Source organism: Haliaeetus leucocephalus, unplaced genomic scaffold (assembly GCF_000737465.1).
Source record: "Haliaeetus leucocephalus isolate CR32 unplaced genomic scaffold, Haliaeetus_leucocephalus-4.0 Scaffold240, whole genome shotgun sequence".
Taxonomy (NCBI): domain Eukaryota; kingdom Metazoa; phylum Chordata; class Aves; order Accipitriformes; family Accipitridae; genus Haliaeetus; species Haliaeetus leucocephalus.
Window position 1 is genome coordinate 524,915 of NW_010972676.1, and position 19,143 is coordinate 544,057.

General features: G+C 36.5%; 1 protein-coding gene across 5 annotated transcripts in view; it reads right to left on the reverse strand.

The window, feature by feature from the left end:
• Positions 1 to 19,143, reverse strand: part of WDR33 (WD repeat domain 33) — a 74,712-nt gene that overhangs the window by 15,198 nt on the left and 40,371 nt on the right. For all 5 annotated transcript variants that reach the window (XM_010568207.1, XM_010568205.1, XM_010568208.1 and 2 more), the window contains exons 8-16: positions 4,615 to 4,741; positions 3,881 to 4,035; positions 3,672 to 3,750; positions 3,049 to 3,159; positions 2,137 to 2,231; positions 1,889 to 1,897; positions 1,156 to 1,242; positions 766 to 905; positions 244 to 396 (exon numbers count right to left, since the gene is read on the reverse strand). In XM_010568207.1, the coding sequence (XP_010566509.1) occupies positions 244 to 396; positions 766 to 905; positions 1,156 to 1,242; positions 1,889 to 1,897; positions 2,137 to 2,231; positions 3,049 to 3,159; positions 3,672 to 3,750; positions 3,881 to 4,035; positions 4,615 to 4,741 (956 nt within the window). The remainder of the gene's footprint in view (positions 1 to 243; positions 397 to 765; positions 906 to 1,155; positions 1,243 to 1,888; positions 1,898 to 2,136; positions 2,232 to 3,048; positions 3,160 to 3,671; positions 3,751 to 3,880; positions 4,036 to 4,614; positions 4,742 to 19,143) is intronic.

Here is a 19,143-nt window from a genome sequence, read left to right on the forward strand (position 1 = left end):
TTCTCTTAACAGAAATGCAACTAAAAAGATCCATAGATCAGTGTTAGTTAACTGAAACATGAGGGCCTCACTGAAGTTTCATAGCTTCATGCATTAAGTCCAACATCCTGCTCAATTAGATGTTTTTTGAAAAAAGGTAAAAACAGTACTACAAAAGCAAGCTACAAATTTTAGTGTTGAGGTCCAAATATATCACATAGAGCACTAAAACAAATTTGCTGATACCAGTCTTTACATACATACCTCCAAGAGTTGCGGGTTTGTGTACTGAAGTGCTGCCATTTCTTGTTCAATCTCTGCCTGTGTCTTCTTTTTCTCCTCCAGCTTAATATCTTCCTTTCTATCATTCAATGGCTCAGGTGGGGGAGGCAAAGGAACTTTATTCTGCATCCATGCCTACAAAGAATAGTAAACTCAAGATGAATTCTGTGGAACAACATCTATGCAATATATTGCTGCACTGGGAAAGGATATGCTGGAATGCTGTGTAGTATTGATATTCAGAAGCTAAAAACAATGCTGAATGAAACTTCCATATCTTGTAACATCCCATTTTCCAAATACAGATACAATATATAAGGGATTTTACCAAATACTTTGTGCTTAAATAGTAATGAAACTAACTACTGTGGTAAATTATTTTGCACTGGGTGTTGATATAAAAGAGCTGATACTGGAAATCCAAAACATTTCAATAGCCACACACTTTCTGAAGTTGGGAAAATAACAAGGTGTTCTCCTGTTCACTGTGTATCAGATACTTACCTGCTGAAACTGTGCTGGTATTGGTTTTGCATAGGGCACTTTTTTCTGTGGCACCTTCTTTTGGTCCTTTTGCATTACTTCCTCCATTCCCCAATCCAGTCCTGGGATTGTCATTTCAATATCGTTGGACTCATCTTTCCCTTTAGCACCAGGGAGACAAACAGTCAGAGCAATGCAGGTTTACAGAGAAATCCTGTTACTCTCTTTACAGCTTATTTAGCAAAAGAGACCAAGAGGTTTTCAACTCTTCCTTCTCTACATGGGAAATACGCACAATACAGAACTTTAGAAAAAAGCATCTGTGCTACCAAAATATATGAAAGGAATGAAAGAAAAGTCACACAGTATCTGGATGGCTCAGGAAAATGCTTCCCCATAGCTACTACTTACCCATCTGCTCTTGCTCCATGGCTATTTTCAATTGTTCAGGTATTCCCATCCCAGGAATAACTGCTAGGCTGTTGGGTTCCAGATCATCTAGAGAAAAACAATATTTATACTTGGAACATTTTTCTTTACATTATCATTTTATCCCTTTGGATTCTCACATGCTTTTACCATTGGTATCATTACATATTTCAAAACTAGTGGGTCACTTAATTCCATACATTAATGAAAGGATATTAGAACTGCAAATTCAGATTTATAAATACACCCCAAAATGTCTGAAACTATGTCCTTTCAGGAAAGTTACATTTATGGTAGAAGCTCAGAAAAGGAAATAACCCATATCCATTCCCATTTTTGTTATAACAAATCTATATATTTTAAAACTTAAATTGGATTAAAGTGCTGCATTTGAATTAACATTCCCAAACACAAAAGAGCAAATAATAAAAAATCTGAAGAAACAGATGAAACTCCAGAGATGAAAAGGTTGCTGAGGCATGCCATGTAGCTGGGCAACCCTGAGCAGCCTAAAATTACCAAGATAAATCCTTAAGAGGCAGGTAAAGTTTTAAGATTTTAGTCAAGTTCAATAATTTGAAAGACTTTCCTGCTGTAGTTCAGGACTGTGGGAAATCTTGAAGTTATGTGAGGTTTTCAGGAAGAAAAGTAAATTGGAGATATTGCCAGAGGGAGAGCCAAACCTCCTTCCTGCGATTGACAGAGCAGGTCTTACCTCCTGGAGCTGTGGAAACAAAAGAAAAGTTATTGTTGGAATGGTGATTGCTGATATAACATGGAGAGTAAAATCATCCTTGTAAGAAAAAAAAAAAAAAAAAAAAAAAACCTTTTTTTAGGTAGTCACCAATGCTATAATACTGTTTCACCATCTTACCCAGAAGCTGCACTCTAGTGTCAGCTAATAACTTAGGCGTGTTCCTGACCCCAACCCTCTTTCTTCCACATTGAGGGAAATTGCCTTACCATATTCCACACCATCCTCTGACATCCCAGGCAGCAGATTCAAGTTGTAACGATCTCGCATTTTATCTCCAGGACGATTTCTAGTCCAAAACTTGCTGTCAAAAGGAAGTTACATGATCTCAATAAAGGGTCAAGAGTATTAACTACTTTTAATCTAATTAGTTCTTTAATTTTTAGCATGCTATCTTGATTATATAAGGATTCAACACTTACTAAATCAAGTTCAGCGCTAGCTCTGAACATTAGGTGTGAGGTTCAAACAAAAAATAAGAAACCAACAATTACCATATTGAATAGTTACAACTCAGAAGATACTTCAAAGTGTAAGTGGTATAAGGCATCAACATCAGATCCTGAACAGATATCTTTCTTGTCCATTCCAAAAACTTTTCGCTCAATTCAAATATGTTCTTCCTATACAACTAAACTTATCAACACACACATCCACACACAAAAATTTACTCCATTTATAAAATGCTCCATGTTTACAGAATGTTCAACCTAAAAGCACAAACTATATGCCTCCAAACATGTTTGCAATGTGAAGAGACAGACATGACCAGCAGATAATCTGCAGGGAAAAAGTGCTGTGGAGATAAGAATATTTCTTCAGCAAGAAAATACAACAATTCTTTTTCAAAAATTTCTTCAGGAAATTTCAAAGCCACCACAAACCCAAAACCCCAGTATCTTTTAAGGCTTCCTTAGATGAAGGACAAGAGATTAGACTCTACCTTTTAATGTAAAATGTCAGTGCCTTCCCACTTAGGTAAGTTTGTCTCTCTGCTTTGCCCATTGGTTGTGTATCAGAATCATCCCAATCTATTCTTTGTTCACTGGTGCCATGCACCTTTCTAGTTTCTAAATGTCCATATGTTCCCCTAGATCTTTTCTTTAAATACTTGAAAATACCTGGTGTGATCATTTGAGCCCGAACAGAGAATGTGTCCAAGCGGATGCCATGCCAGACTCCAGATCATTCCCTCATGGGCCATTTCCATTCCACCAACCTCCTTCTCAACCCTGATGCATCAAAAAAAAAAAATCAGTCATCACACAGATGAAGATCTGCTACAGATACAATACAAAACTTTTGCTATTCAGTTGTTCCTCTTCCTCTACCCCATATTTTGCTAAACTGAAGACTCTTATTTTTCTGCCAGGTGAATTGATTGTTCCCAGTTGCTCTTAATAAGGAATTCAGTAACGTAGGGATTTTTAACTGTACATTTAGAAACAAAGTAACTACAACATCTCAGAACAAGCTTTAAGAAACTAGGAGTTTCAACCATTTAACACACTCTCAACAAAAGACTATTTTCTGTGCAAGCAGTTGTATCCTTTAAAATACATCTGCACAGGAAAACTTCTTAAATGAAGCATATTCACAAACTTCCTCAGGTATAGAGAAAAACTATACCATAAACATGCACATTAAATACAGATTCAAAGGTGAAAAGTAATTTTATGTTTAGTATAATAGCTTGCACATGTGACCAACACCTTTCCAATATGCTGATGAAAATGCCTCATACCCAACATGCCAGAACAATAAAGAACCATCAGATCCTCCACTGGCAAACAGCCCTTCATGAACAGGATGCCAGGCCACAGCTGAAATACAAAGTAAGCCACAATCAGAAAGTATTACGCCAGGATTTCTAACAAATAGAAATCAGGATCTCAAAAACTTTAATTTTTATTACAAACTTCTTAATAAAATATCCACATAACAAATTCTGACCTGTGGCCTCCTTCTTATGACCCCTGAAGACCTGAAGCTCTTCTTTCAGATTACGAATGTCAAAGAGCTTACAGAGATGGTCACGAGAAGCTGTTAGCAGCCAGTTGCCATTCAGATTCAGTTTCACCTCCATCACTGTGTTTTTATGAGCATGCCTGCAAGCAGAGAAAGACAGGCAGTTTGTCCAGATACTGATTTCTCAGACAAATCAAAATGTGGTAATTTACCAGTCCCAAGTATTCAGGTCAATAACAAAGTAGTTCAGGCTACTAAACCAGAATACTGTGGCTTTCTGTGCAAAGGCCCTATGCCTTAATCCTGTTCTTTCATGCTTCAGAGCAAATGGTAGTGCTCATTGAGACAGTATTCAGTTACTGTGCACCTTTCTACTGCAGCATAAGGAATTTTTCATCAGCCAGATGAAACATGTAATTTGTGTTTCCATGTCTCATTTCTGTTTTCCAAATGAGAACTGTGTGACTAGGAGGTCTATGAAGAAGGACAAAGTAAATTTAAGTAAGGAGTATTAAAGTCACAATTTTCCAAGTGTAGACTTGACTTCATCTAACTTCTAGATTTTCTGGTGCAGCTAAAGCACTAGCTTCATATTTGAAGCAACCATGTATGGCTGAAAAGATGTGAGGCAAAAAGCTAAGATGGGAATTAAGAAAAAAAAAAATTTTATGAAGTTAGCTTATATTTGAGAAAATCAAAGTCTGTGGGCAAGAACTTACAGTGTGGCAAGGCTCTGGCCAGTCTTTGGATCCCAGAACTTGATGGGCTGCTGGCTATCTTTACTTCCTGATACAACTAATCCCTTTGTTGGATGCCAGTCAACACATTTCACATCTGCACCATGGCCTGTTGAGAACATAAAAAAATGTTCATTTTGAGATTTCACAGACACTGAAAAGACACTGAAAAATTGAAGGGTGCACACCTTATAACTGTAATGTAAAACTGAATGAAAAACATCATAGAGCACAGGTCACAAAACATAAAATCAAACTAAATAAAAACTCTTCCGAGTTATTTAGGTTGCACTCCTTCCCACTAATCACTGGGAGCATCTTCTTGGATAATGTCCTCAAAGCAAGCTTACTTCAGCAAAAATTCTCTGAGAAGTTTCTGCTCAAACTGGTACTTTTCTTTAGGCTTTGGCCTTATACTATTACACAATACTTTAAACATAACACTGATGAAGTGTTTGTATGGAGGTGGTAAGGGAAAATAACACTCTGACACTTCACTTTCTGTGAAATATTGTAGAAATGAAAGCTAAATAAATTTGTTCCTATCCTATCAGTACTACCCTTTTGCTGTCCTGTCAGAAAATAAGCAAAGAAATTAAATTATATATCTGAAAACTAAATTAGCATATGATGAAAAGAAATCTTATGAGATATTACCTCTTACCAGGTCAGAGGGATTCAGGTTTTTCTAACGCTCAAGAGTTAGGAGAGAAAAACCCCATGGTATCATTTCATTTTAAGCAGGCTGACTGACCTTGACAGAGAATCAGTGCTGCTCAGATGATCTAAAACCTGTCAAGAAGAAATGCCTGCTCCTGCTACACAACAAAATGAGGTTTCTGAGCTGAACTATAGGGATTTAGAAAAAAAATAATGAACTATAATTACTTTCTCCAATCTTTCTCCATGCCAGGCCACTTCAAGGGAAAGCTAACAGTAACAGTCAATGCCAGAATATAAGGCAACATGCAGTAACTAAGAAAAAAGCAAGATGAGAAAGGAAGGGCTGTCTGCAACATAAAGGCACTGAAGTTGTAAAATGGTATGGAAGAATGGTAGCATGTTCCATGAAAGACAAAGGGTTCCCATCAAAGTCAGACAGCTCCCACGAGTACTGCCTTGCTACATGGTGAAACACCTAACTTCAAGCAGCAAAGCTGTCTTAATATAGGCTTCAGTTTGACAAGACATTAAAAATTAATATCAGTTGAAATTTTCCTGAGGCCACAGAAAAATAAAATCAGAATAAGCAATATGCTTCTATCTTAAAATAAAAGCAGAATGTTAATACATAGAGCGCACTCTCCATCAAATGAGTGCAACATGCCTCCTCTCTGGAGAAAAGGACAGACAAAGAAGAGATTCCTCACCCAAGAAGAAATGAATACAGCTTTGGTAAGTATATGGGGAACAACTTTATGGATTGACTGATGATATGGATGAAGGAACCCAACTCTCCTCCCCCAGCCATAGCAGGCAGAACTGCCTTTGGAATATGCGGGGTCTCAGGGAAGAGCAGGATCCTCAAATTGCAAAGACTATAGATGTGCTCACAAGCAACCACTCTGGTGGTCTGTCCTCCCAACAGAGGGGCACTTTAAGATGTAGTGTTTCCCTTCTCTCTGGCTCTTCTGGTGCAGAAAGAAATGAAAGGCACTGTCTGTCTGGATGTGCTCTGACTAAATCTCTCTCTCTCAACTAAAACATGAAGCTGAATGCTGAGCAAACGTTGCTTCCAAGTGTTTACTTGGGAGGAACAATTCAGCCAGTAGTAAGAGAGAAAGCACTCTTTCTCCATAGTGGAAGGCAATTCATGCTTGCAGATTTTCTGCTGATGATATTCTGTAGTTACTTGCTATCCTGCAGCCCCCAGGGAAAGACAGAGGATTTTAATTCAAGGGCAACAACAGGCCCTTATTAAGAAACTTTCCATTACAGTTAATAACTCGTTGATCCGTATGAAAATGTGTTCAGACTAGGATACTTGAGTACTACCACAAATATGAAAAAAACAAAGCCCAGCAAACCCATCAAAAAACCTACTCACACTGACTGGAATTACATTGGCCTTCCTGCTCCTGAAATAAAGACAATTAGTAACAGAAGAGCGCTGAGAGACAAAGGGCTACTCTGGTCGGTAAGACTGTATCCAGAAAACAAGTTATGCTGGTGAAAGGCTATCTCTGGATGACAGCTCATCCTGTGCAAGGCCTGATTTAGGCTTTTTTTTTTTCCAGATGATCTTTAAGGTCCCTTCCAACCCAAACCATTTTATGATTCTACGATTTTCTCTTGAGACCTAACTTGAGTTAAACCAGCCCAAATATGTACCCTGAGGGAAAAAAGGCACAGAGCGGACAATCCAGTTTCAAGTTCAGAGCCACACTCTTAAACAGAGCAACCGAAGCACCAATCCTCTAAAAGCCTTCAAAAGGGAGCGACAGTGACAGGACAGCACCAGACTGATGGGCTTCTCATAAGCCAGGTTTGATAGTCACTACCCACTAGCCCCAGACCACAAAGCTGAAAGGTAGTAAAAGATGTCAGGAGGCTCAGAACTTGGAACAAGAGCAGATAAATCATTAGGTATTTATCAGCAGGCTTTTGACCATCATCAGCACATCAAAATTGACCATAGGGATCAGAAGAAACTTATCCTATTTAAAAACATAACCATTGTAAAGACAGATAACTGGCATTTCCTGCAGAGAGCAATCTTTTAACCAGTGTGCTCTGGACTGCGGCAATAGTGGGGGAAAACTTGACCCTCCTTTGTACTCTAATCAAAAAGATCTATCCTGCCCTCAAGATAGGCATCTCTTGACAAAGTTCTGCACTAAATGGGATCATCATATATGCTTAGCTATAGGTTCCTAATGCAACAAAGCTTTCTTGACAGAAAATAAAATTCTTTCCTACAACAAATATGCTTTAAATAAACTATTCCCAAGGGATGAACTCAGAAGAATTACATAAGATAACCAAGACAACTGAACAGCATAATCTAATCAGATCTTTATAAATTTTTTTCTTCTCTTTTTTTTAATTGGAGCAATTGACACGGTGTATTGCTTTTCCTTCTTTCTGCTGATAAATATACATACTACTATCTGTAATGAGACAGACAATGCAGAAAATACATTTTAAATAAAACTCCACAGAAAAAGAAGCCTGGTAGATTTTACTTTGTAGCTGTTTTCTGGTTTTAGTTCTAGGCTAAGACCTGGGAACTGGACTCTCCTCTGGTACAGAACCCCTGTCACCAAGCACCCCACTGGGAAAACCTTAATTCATGCAGATCTCTGTAGTTTACATTCCTTATTTGCTGACTCTAAACAGCTTTTGCTTAGTAACTTCAACAGTCACACATATGTCTCTGTGACCTAGGACAGCCAGGACGGGAATTCCTCTCTGAACAACACTTGTACCCTTCCTGCCTCCTGAGCCCCTGTCTGTAGAAGGTATAGACGTTATATCATTTCCCTATCTTGGGGGGGTGCTTTATGGATAAACAAACAAATGAAAGGCTGAAGGTAAAGATTTTTGATAAACTGAACTCATTTAAAATCATGAGTTAATCTCTGAGCATAAAATAATATACTAATGCTTGTCAGTTTTACTTACTACAACTTCCTCTAACCTTTTTAAAAAATCTGCAGAAAAAAAAAGTTTAAAATTCTTTAAAAAGTTCAAATACAAAAGTATTTATCTAATAATACTTTTCATATGTGCAAGAAATTTTTGAACTGACTGCAGTCACAACCCTGTTAATTAAAATACTGATTGTTAATACTTGAGCCCACTTATTTGAAGGGTTGTTCTTTAAAAAAAACACTCAACAAACACTGGCTGGTGAAAGGCATAACAAGCTATAATAAGATTATGTGTAATAGTGTTTGATCAAATCCAGCATGTCTCAAGTCTGGAAAAGTACACATAAATTAAGGACTTCATTTTTTTCTGCTCTCACCCTAATTTATGCATATATGACTTAGTGAACATAATATACGGTATAAAAAAAGTTGTTTTGGATAATTGTCTTTTTATTACAGTCTGTAACATATCTATATATTTTATAATGCAATTCTGTATAAACTATCAATTGTAGATATATCAGGTTTACTGCTATAGCTAAATTTTTTTCTATTATATCCTTTCCCCTAGGAAAGAGCCCCATTCTGAAGGTACATAAAATGGAAAGAGGATTTTATAGATGATACTGGAGGATTTCTAGATTCTTCTAAGCAATTATTTGGATGTATATACGCATACTGAGATGACACTCTTAAGGCATCTTCTTGTACTTTAACATCCACATTCCAAAGAAAAAGGATATTTTTAACTATATATATTTTAAAGAATGAACACAATCATTTAACTGCAGCAATACTGACTGTTTCTCATTTAGAGAGAATTCTATTTGCTTGGATTTTTTTTTTCTTTTAAAGACACATGGCTCTTATGCTGTTTTAAATAGTGAGTAAATAGAGCTGTGTATCCTCCACTTGAATTGGTCAGACTTGAAGCCTTTTCATCACCACACAGTAACGTTCACCTTCCTGTAATCCGTATCCCCAAAATAACAGAACACCTCTCAGAAGAGCAGGCCTTTTGTAGGGGACTGTTTCCAAGGGATCTGCAAAGAGACATCAGGTCTTACTACCATTCAAGCTAAGGTTCTCCAACCACCCCCACCTGCCCAAAAAAGGACCTGCACATCAAAGATAATGGAAAACAAACATGTTTGCAGAAAGATGTTTTAAGTTTTCTACATAATTCCCTTACACTTTTGTTAGTTGCTTCCAGCCTACTAGGCAAATTGGATTATTATGCCCATTCTATTTTTATGGAAGGCTTTTAAAATGTTATCTGACCATTACCCATTCCCCTAGCAATTCCCTGCTTCTATGTAAAGCTCACTTAGGAACTGAATACCTCACATCTACAAGAACCTAGGTACTGTTTTGATAACACCGATCAGGTTAGCAATAAGGGTAAGAATATATTTTATTTCCAGTAATTTAGTGTTCTTTGCCCTATCACATTCTGTGAACTATACTCCTCTTGAAAGCTGTCCTATGAGCTCTTACACTTCCTATTCTCCACTCGGAGAATAAACACCACAGAAACCCTCTGTCTACAGATGCACAGTATGCTTTTTCTTTTTAGCATGTGGGAGGTTGGTGACTAAGAACTTCAGGGAAAAGCTCCTTTCAGTCTTCATCGAATTAAGAACAATGCCTCTCGCCATACTTTCAGACCTCTGTCCCATAAACTCAAGTTTTATTTTCCTTTATTTGCTCACAGTCTTTCTCTAGCTCTCCGCTAGTTTATTAAACATAGTAACTAGAGAGACTACTAGAGTTTTAATCTATCTACAGGGAATGTCTCCTAGATCATCAGTACTCTTCTAAACTAGCAGCAGAATGGGACATAATTAAGCCTTGTTTACAAATTCCTCCCCACCCCCCTCCCCCCTTTTTTTTAACAGTTCTATAATCATACTAAGTTTTCTTCCCAGACAAAAGCTCTTATAATAGGACAGTATGTTTTTATCATCTGTGAAATCAAAAGGTTACAAAAAATAATAATCAGTAAAAACTAATGAAACAGGTGTGGGTAAACAAATGAGTTTTCGCAGGACTACGCAGAACAGGTAATCAGCCCCCAAAATGTGTTTCCATAAATGAGTTTAGAATTTGTATGTGCTAGTCCCAATTGAACTTATACCATTCAGTGAATAGTTTGAATTCTACAAAATCCTAAAACACGAGCAAAAAAAAAAAAGTTCAAACAATGCCAGATGTGTGCTTGCACAGCTTGCATAACAGCAAATGCGCTGCAAAGAATCATGAAAAAATCTTATATGTAATTACCAGTAATGGCATGTAGTAATCTGAATTCTTTACATCTGTTGAAATTCAATCACAATGTCTTCTGTAAGGGTTTATAGTGACGGGAAGAAATCCAGCTGGGTCTCAGCGTATGTGGGAACTGAGTCATGCAGGGTTCAGTCTTTAACTAATGGGACTACTCACATGTTAAACTTAAAGTGAACGTTTAAATTCTTCAGTGAATTGAAAGTAGAATGATGAGCAACTTCCAAAGCTGAAATGCATTGCTTTGAACAGAAACAAAAATTACAAAACTGAAAGTGTCTACTGTTTTAGATTTGTGGTGTCAGGTCTGTCTTTTTTTTTTTTTTTTTTTTAATCATTGAGTATATTCATCCTAGAGTCTACAAACACTATAGACATACCTTTCCTTTTGGACATATTTGCTTTTTCCTAACTCCTGAATTTATTTTTGAACATTATCACTACCTACACCCATCAGGTTATTTCCTGTAAATGTAAAAAATACAGAGACAAACCAAGTTTGACAGCGGTTGTGCAACAGCACAGTAATGGGACCAACATCTGTAACATGCAGAGCTGTTTAACATTCTCTTGAAAGTGAGAACCACATCAATTAAGGATGCATGTTTCACAATTTCTAATCATAAGACATAGTTAAGTCATATCTAGACTGATCAGATAACTATCAACAGAAAGTTATTTTAGTATGTAAGAATATTACAAAATTTGTTCTTTGCCCTATCACATTCTGTGAACATTACAAAATTAATTTTGCTTAATCAGTGTCCAGATTTTCTAATTTACCCCCACTTTTATGCACTTAATAAAATCTACATATAACATTAATTGCATCTCTGTCACGGAGAGCTTACCCATGTGATGATACTTTAAAATGCAGCATAATGCTTAGTGCAATACAGTAGTCATTATTTCTAATTAAGAAGTCATTAATCTTAAACAGAAAGCCATCAGGAAGCTCAGAGCTAGCTCAAGAGAAATGACAGGAAAAACAGGGCAGAAAGTGTAAAAGGGAAAGATACACCACATTAAAACTGTCCAACACCTTCTTATTCAATATATATATATATGCTAGTGCTCAGCAGTAATGGCAGCTGAATTCAAGGACAAAGGCAGGTTTTCGTCACAGTTAGAGTTAAATTATTTATGAAAAGCAGACTGGATTCTATTTGCACTTAGCCGAAGTTATCTGTTAAAACTCTTATGGCAGATTACTTATAATTCCTTTGCAGGTATTCATCAGAGAATTAAGAGGGCACTTTTAAATCGCAAAAGGTAGAACATCCTTTTTTTTTTTTTTTGCTTGTTACATTATCTGTAAATTAGCTGGGACTTAGATGTTCTTTTCTGTTCAAAAATCAGCCAGCCTACTTTGAAAGCAGCAACACACTTGCTTTTCATTGACAGAAAATATTTATTTACAATGGTATTTACATTTAATGATATTAAAAATAAATGTTGTACAAGAAACATTAAAAATTAACAACAATTTAAGAAAAATTCTCATGCTTCATAACATAAACAGCTGACAGGAGCCAAAAACCCACTCCCTCAGAGAGAAACTGTCCCACAATTTTCTATTGCTTGTTTTCTGGCACCTTCCTTTCAAGTATCTGGTATTAGTCACTGGATCTGAAAGAACTTGCACTGCCTCTAATGAGTGTTTACTATCTTAAGCCATCAGACAAGACTGATCTCTAGCCTAACGTGGCACGGCAATTACAACATAATGCCGTATAGAAAAGGGGAGAGTATAGCTGTGTCCATAAATAGAACAACTGGCAGTCCTTCAAGGGAAGAAAAAGTGTGAACTTGAAAGATGAGAAATTCAATGATTTTGTCAATCATTAGTCTGCAGGTCCCATAGATTTGTGGCTTTATATCTGGGTACAGAATCAGTTTGCTGAGCAGCATGTTTTTTTGTAAAAACAAAACAAAAAACATCCCCTAAAAGCATTAGCTTTCATGTTAAAATGTTCCCAGTCAAGTCCTCCAAACATGAACTAAACAAGTGTTTTGGAGTCTGCTCATAGCCTGTACCATTAACTTAAAAAAAAAAAGATTAATCTGATTAGAATGTAAAATAATTTGAAGACTCACAATGACAGTTTATCTCAAAAGTAACTACTGCTCAGCCAGAACATACACTTACATTTTATGAATCGAGAACAAAGTGGGGCGGTGTTAAAAACTGGTGCCTGAAGCTAAGTACCTAGCAAGCAATGTCATTTTAAGATGTACTGATCCTAGAGTAGCTTCAGTGAGTATTTTTAAACACATACTTAAGAAACTAGTTTTATTCACTAATTATTGAAAATGTTGACTGGTGTGTTCACTTGCTGCCATCAAGGTGTCAAAATCCCCAGCATTTCCACCTGAAGACTTTTGTCAAGCCTTTGCCTGTTACACCTGTGTGAAACACCACTAAGGAAAGCCAAAGTTTGATATTTTTACTGAATACTACAATAAGTAATGGAAAGAAGGAATTTAAAAAACACAGTATTGATTTAGACGTATTTTTAAATTAACTTGAAGCTAATAAAGAAACTTTGGTGCATCCTAAAATTCAGCATGGCAATTTAGTGAAAGGAGAGAAAAGGAAGAATATCAGGGGACACACTGTGGAACTTAGTACTAGCTTGCCTCAAGCTCTGTGCTCTGATCATAATTTCAGTAAAGGTTGTAAGTGGTTGAGTTGGAATACTTTGTACCCAATTCAGGGAAGAGAACAAATACTTCCAGAAAATCTAAAAGTAACCATCAGTAATAATTTTCAGTACGCATTTCCTTTAACATCCTGCTGGATGTTCACTAAAGTTCTGCTGGTGATTATGGCTGTTGCAAGAGAAAAGCATAGCCCAAATATCTAGCTTAGAGGTTAATCCCAAGTTTGAAACCACTGTCTGGCCACATGAGCAGACATCACTCTCAGCAAGCTGCTAAAACCTAAGAAAAAAATTTTGTGGATCCCAGCAAAAGAAGTTACAAGAAGTCTTTTATTTTTATATAACTTGATATGCCCCTACTCCCAAGTGAATCCAGAATGTTTTAATAAAAATACCCAATACAGAAGGACTACCAAGATCCTTCAGTCAACTTGATCTTCCTTCATTGGAAAATACGTTTCAGTGTGTTTTTATGGTTAAGACTACATGGCAGGACCCTACTTTTTTCATGCCATTGCATTGAGAGGAGAGGTACTATCAACTCCCTTCTCTACCATACAAGTAAATTACTTTTAATGGCAGGCATGTTTATCTGGCCAGTCACAGAAGAACACTTGTCCAGCCAGCTTCTCATTTTAAGGGAGAACAAGTTTGCAGGAAAACTGTTTTCCTTCTTGCCAACCAAAAAAGCCATGTAAGCTACTTTTGATAGCCAGTTTACCAATACAGAACATCCTGTAAGCATGAGCCCATTATCATTTTAAGCAAAGAAACAGTGAGTTTAGGTACGCAGAAGTTAGGAAAACTATTTTCTTTGGTTCTAGGGCAAATCCTGCACGAGCACCTGCTCTCAGTAATAAATGAACAGCAGCTGGCCCAGGGGTGGGGCAGGAGGACAACAGAAAGATTATCAAACTTTGCATAGACTCTAGGAAAAGATTTGTGTCAGTCAGTAATCCAGGCAATTAGCAAGTATAAGAGATCCAAGAAGGGATATGCAGACAGAGGCCATTTCATTTGCTCTTTTCATTTTACAATACCACCAAGATTGGGCAAACTAGGAAGCAGCAGGTCTACTGCAGTAAACTGCTGGCAGAAAGCAGAGCACATAATATTGGCCTAAGCTACAAAGCACTACTCTTTCTATACAGAGGTGAAGCTGAACAGACAGGAGCATTTTCATCTCAAGCACAAAGGACCAATTTTCAAGCAACTGAAATATGAAATATGAAATATGAAAGGCTGTAAATTATGAGGACAGAAACACAATGAGCAGAGTATCATGACCTAAAACAGAAAAAAACTCAGCATGTAATATCATACGCTGACTGACGAACATGTCTAACCTAGTGGTGATTTCGGGGCTAATGAGAAGAAACACAGCAAAATTAAAAAAAATTCAGTGCAAAAATATAATTAAACACAGAGGCAAAACAAGGATTTGAATAGTGTTACAGAAACATAATAGAGATAATACCTTCCACTGAAATTTCAATCAAGCAGCAAAGAACAGATGAGCTCAGGTGAGAGACAGAAACAAGGAATGTTTTATCACAGTCTTACTTCAAATTTCTGCACCATCAGTGCTCTTATTTCCTCTTATTTTCTTGTGCTTTTCTGTATCACCACCACCACATCTGTGGACCTAGTCCTCCTTCCTGCCACCTATTAATTTTGAAATTTAAGAAAATCTTTTCCTCTTTCAGATTTAGAGATAATACAGAAGTCCCTGTTTAAGTGGAGGAACCCAAGTACTTTTTATTTTTGTTTCAATTCTAAAAATAGGTCCCCTATTAAGCAACTGTTTTGTGGAGTGTAGCTGTATAAATATTTATGAAGCTCTTTAAAATACCATGCATCCCCATGTATCATTTTAAATTCCACAAGCACATGAATGGATCAAATAGTAAACCTCTTCACATGTGATCGAACAGAGAGACAGGAAAAAAGATGGTGTTGAGAACTTACCAGGGATTTTGTGCAAGAAAACCTAACAAAGAAAGGGAGAGATGTCAACAGGAAGAAATGGGATCAAACAATCCAAAGAGTACTTAAATAACTCAGATATATCAAAACCAGGGGAAAAAAAATATGCAGAACACGTAGAAGATGACATACATGGTTATGAGAAGAAGAAAGGCAAAGGGGCCCATCACCAGTTTAAGTGGGGTTCCAAACAAAAAGTACTGGTAAGAATTCATGGAAAATGCTGTTCTTAGATGCAATTACTAATGTCACAAGTAGACGTGAACAAAACAAATGGTATTTGATTTAAAGTGTAGGAAAAAAAAAACTATTTCTTCTTCATGTAAAAAAAAGTAGGTGTGAAACAGGTTTCCTATGACAACATATTAAGGGACTGTCCTTTCAAAATCAGAATAGAGGATACAAGAAGTAAACAGATCCCACCACACCATGTTATGGATAGACTGAATACACTTCTTTGAACCCTGTGCTTCTTGAAATGACTACCAGTTAGATCTGACTTCAAAGGAATAAAAAAAAAAAAATCAGACAAGATACTAATATTACACTGGCATTTAAGTGTGGTGTTTCCCTCTGTGAAGTAGTCTATGACTGAATTTGTATTTGAATCTACAGGTACATGCACTCAGTAGCATGCTACAAATTTCCAAAATAAGCATAAAGGAATGATGCAGAGGTTTGCAGGAAAGTATCGTAAGAGCATAATGTAATTATAACTGCAGTGTACATTCTCATGAATTAAGTGGAACTTTCATGGAAAAAAAAATGTTGGTTAGAACTGGAAAATTTTCTCCCTAGAAACAGAAAAATATTCAATTCAAATGCCACATCTACACCTGGACCAAATAACTCCTGGATGTTATTACATAACTCTCCATGTTGGTACCAGAGACATTGTCTAACATTTCAAAATGAAAATTTTCCAATTAAAGGATATACAGAAACTTTGGTAGTCAAAAACCTTACACCTCCAGGGAAAAAAAAGTTAGTCTGAAATACTTTTTGAACTCTACAAGAAAGTTTTTTAAAAGTTTATACAAAATTCTAGAAAATTCATAAAGCCAAAATTCTAGAAAATACATAAAAAGCCAAATGACATGGACAAAAGAATCCAAGTCAGAGAACATCCATCTATGCATAAGTGCATGCATAGCAGAGAAAGACAATTCAGACCATCTCCTCAGCAATAAGAAAATGAGAAAAAAGAAACTTAATTTTTTCTGAAACGATCTTGCCCGCAGTATTTTAACTCAGTCTTCTTTGTTACAAGACTAGCACAAAAGCAGTAATATTAATACTCGAGATTTTAGTTATTACTGTTGTGGAAATAAAAGTTGAAAATATAAACAAGTTATCTATGGTTGGTTTTTTTTTCTGGGTTTTTCTGGAGCATTTGTTATATGAAAACACCAAAAAAAGATACCTGCTAAACTTCAATCACGCAAATAACCTGCAGCTGTGTAAAAAATGTGGGCTCAAACCACCAAAAGAAAATGCCAACTAGATCATCAATTCCAAACAGAAGTCAAAAGAGAACAAGTGTTTACTGGGCAGCTATGATTCAGAAAGCTCTTTCCTAAGGAATCTTTACATTTCTCTCAGTGCTTTCTGTAGCAGCTTTTAAAGTTTTTAGTCTTACACACACCAAAAGAAAGGAAATACAAAATATCTTTCCAGTCTCAGAAATGTACAAACCAGTCCACATAATAACAATAAACTCAGTCCATATATGAAACTACAGAGATAGGAGACAGAAGCTAAAAGTAGTGCTCTTGGGAAAATGGCATACTTTCACAAAATAACAGGAAGAACAAAGTAGGTTAGGCACATAAATAGTGAGGGAAAAGTCATCACCAGTAAAAGGTTGCTATCTTGACCCTTGAGTGGAACTAATCTGTGCTCTTCAAATAAAACACCTTTTACAGTGCTGTCTGTGCTGTGTAGAAATAGCTAAGCTGAGGAATGGAAAACTGCAGTATTTCTCTTCTAGGAAGTTGGACTTTAGAAATCTTCTGTAAAATAACATTACTGGTAAATTGAGCCAGCAACTGTGTGGGAGGTAGTAAAGTCTCCTCTTCACTTGCACAGATAAATCTCCATATATAAGGCTCATTCAAATACTAACAGAAGCAGAGACCAAAAAAAGATGACTTTCATGAAAGAAGATGGCATAATTTCTGTTTCAGAAAAGGCTATGTAAGAGCATGCCATTGCTACTGAAGTAACCTACTGAGGAAACTGAAAAAAAACAAAAATATATTTGTTGGCAAAATGATGCAAGATAACAGTTCTGCCAAATTTACATTTTGGGTTTTAATATTTCTGTTAATACAGCAACCCTGTATTGGGGAGCAAAGTGCATTTTTAACCTTAAAAAGTTAACAACAAAAAAGGAAGCTTTTACAGGTATAATCCCATGTCAACAGTTTATTTTCAGTGCAAGTTAAAATACAGTTATTGCTTTAGTACACAAAATACACCTTCATTAGACTAGTCTCTATTTTTGGAATACATATTCCCTTGTGAATTATCTGCTGCTACAAGATGCAGTTTTACAAGCGTCAATGTGTCATGAATGTGATCAACTGCGACACAAGCACTACATTGGAGAAAAAGGTACGGCAGGCCGAGAAACACCTGGCTTTAAGAATAACATATTCTTCATCTATTGGAGACTGGGCATTAATCATTTGTACTCCATCAGCAGTGTCCTAATCTCCTCAAGATGGCACATCAATGAGGCTGGTTGTGCCTTTGTATCAATGCACTTTTCACAGAATAGAAAAACACTAGGAATTTTAAGTTCTTTCACATGACGTCTACAGTGAGATGCAGTATGCATATCAGATACATTCTATGGCAAAATAAGCAGTAAACCCCGTTATTCCTGCTATCACGTACAAACAAGTAAACTTTTACAAAAGTTATAGTAGTTTTTAAAGAAAACCCTGATTTATCTATCATATAGTTTTACAAAGTCTTTTCTGCTACCACATTAATGAAGAGAAACTTTTTTTTGTGAGGGACTGATTTTCTAGAAGATTAGTGCAATTTACCACCTTTCACTACCAGGTAGTTTATTCAGACTGATTGGAACTAGAATTATCACACAACATCTGGTCAGTAGAATGTTACCTAATCAGCAGGGTTACCGGCTGCTACCATGCAGATGTCCCGTTCACAGTAACTGGTACCAAAAAGCCATGGACTGTAATAAACTGAAAAATTAATTCGCTTTTCACTCCTGAGCTTGAGTCCTCCTTTCTGTGCAAGGATGCCAAAGAGCAGACACATAAGGAAAGATACTCTGATACTCTTAATGTCTAGTAAATGCAACATTAATTTCTAAGATTTTTAATATGGCACTTCAAATTAAAATTAACTTCTAATTAAAATTCCCTCAATTGTTCCATTTTCAAATACCACTACTATGTTTGTTAGTTACTTGTGGTAATTGCTGCTTCTAAGTATTTTTCAGGAAAACTTGTCTCATACCTACTCCTTACTTGCATTTTGACATCTTGCAAAAAAGTTTAAAAACTTATTAAAAAACCAACATTCTGTTGGAACAAAAGTTATTAATTTGGTCAATACAATATTGTGTAATGGGTTAAAAAATAACTCCTGGTATTTCTGGTAAATAATTTCTGTGGACTAAAACACCATTATATAGAACCTTCTTTGAATTTCAGTAAAGTGCGATGGCTTGCTGCATATGTTGCAGTAATGATACCTGATAGGACAGAGTTCTGCAGAAACTAATGGAACTTCAACCACTGTGCAAAACACAGACAGACTTAACTGCCAATATTCCCATCCAGACTTACGGTGAAATTGTAGACTGAAACATACACAGTAAGTGCTCTTAGGGAGAAAGACTGTATAGCCCTTGAAGAATTCCGTGATGCAGGGAAAAGAAAATGGCAAAGTGGGAGAGAAGCACGCAGCATGTGAAGAAGCCTTTGAGCAAGCAGGATTCCCCG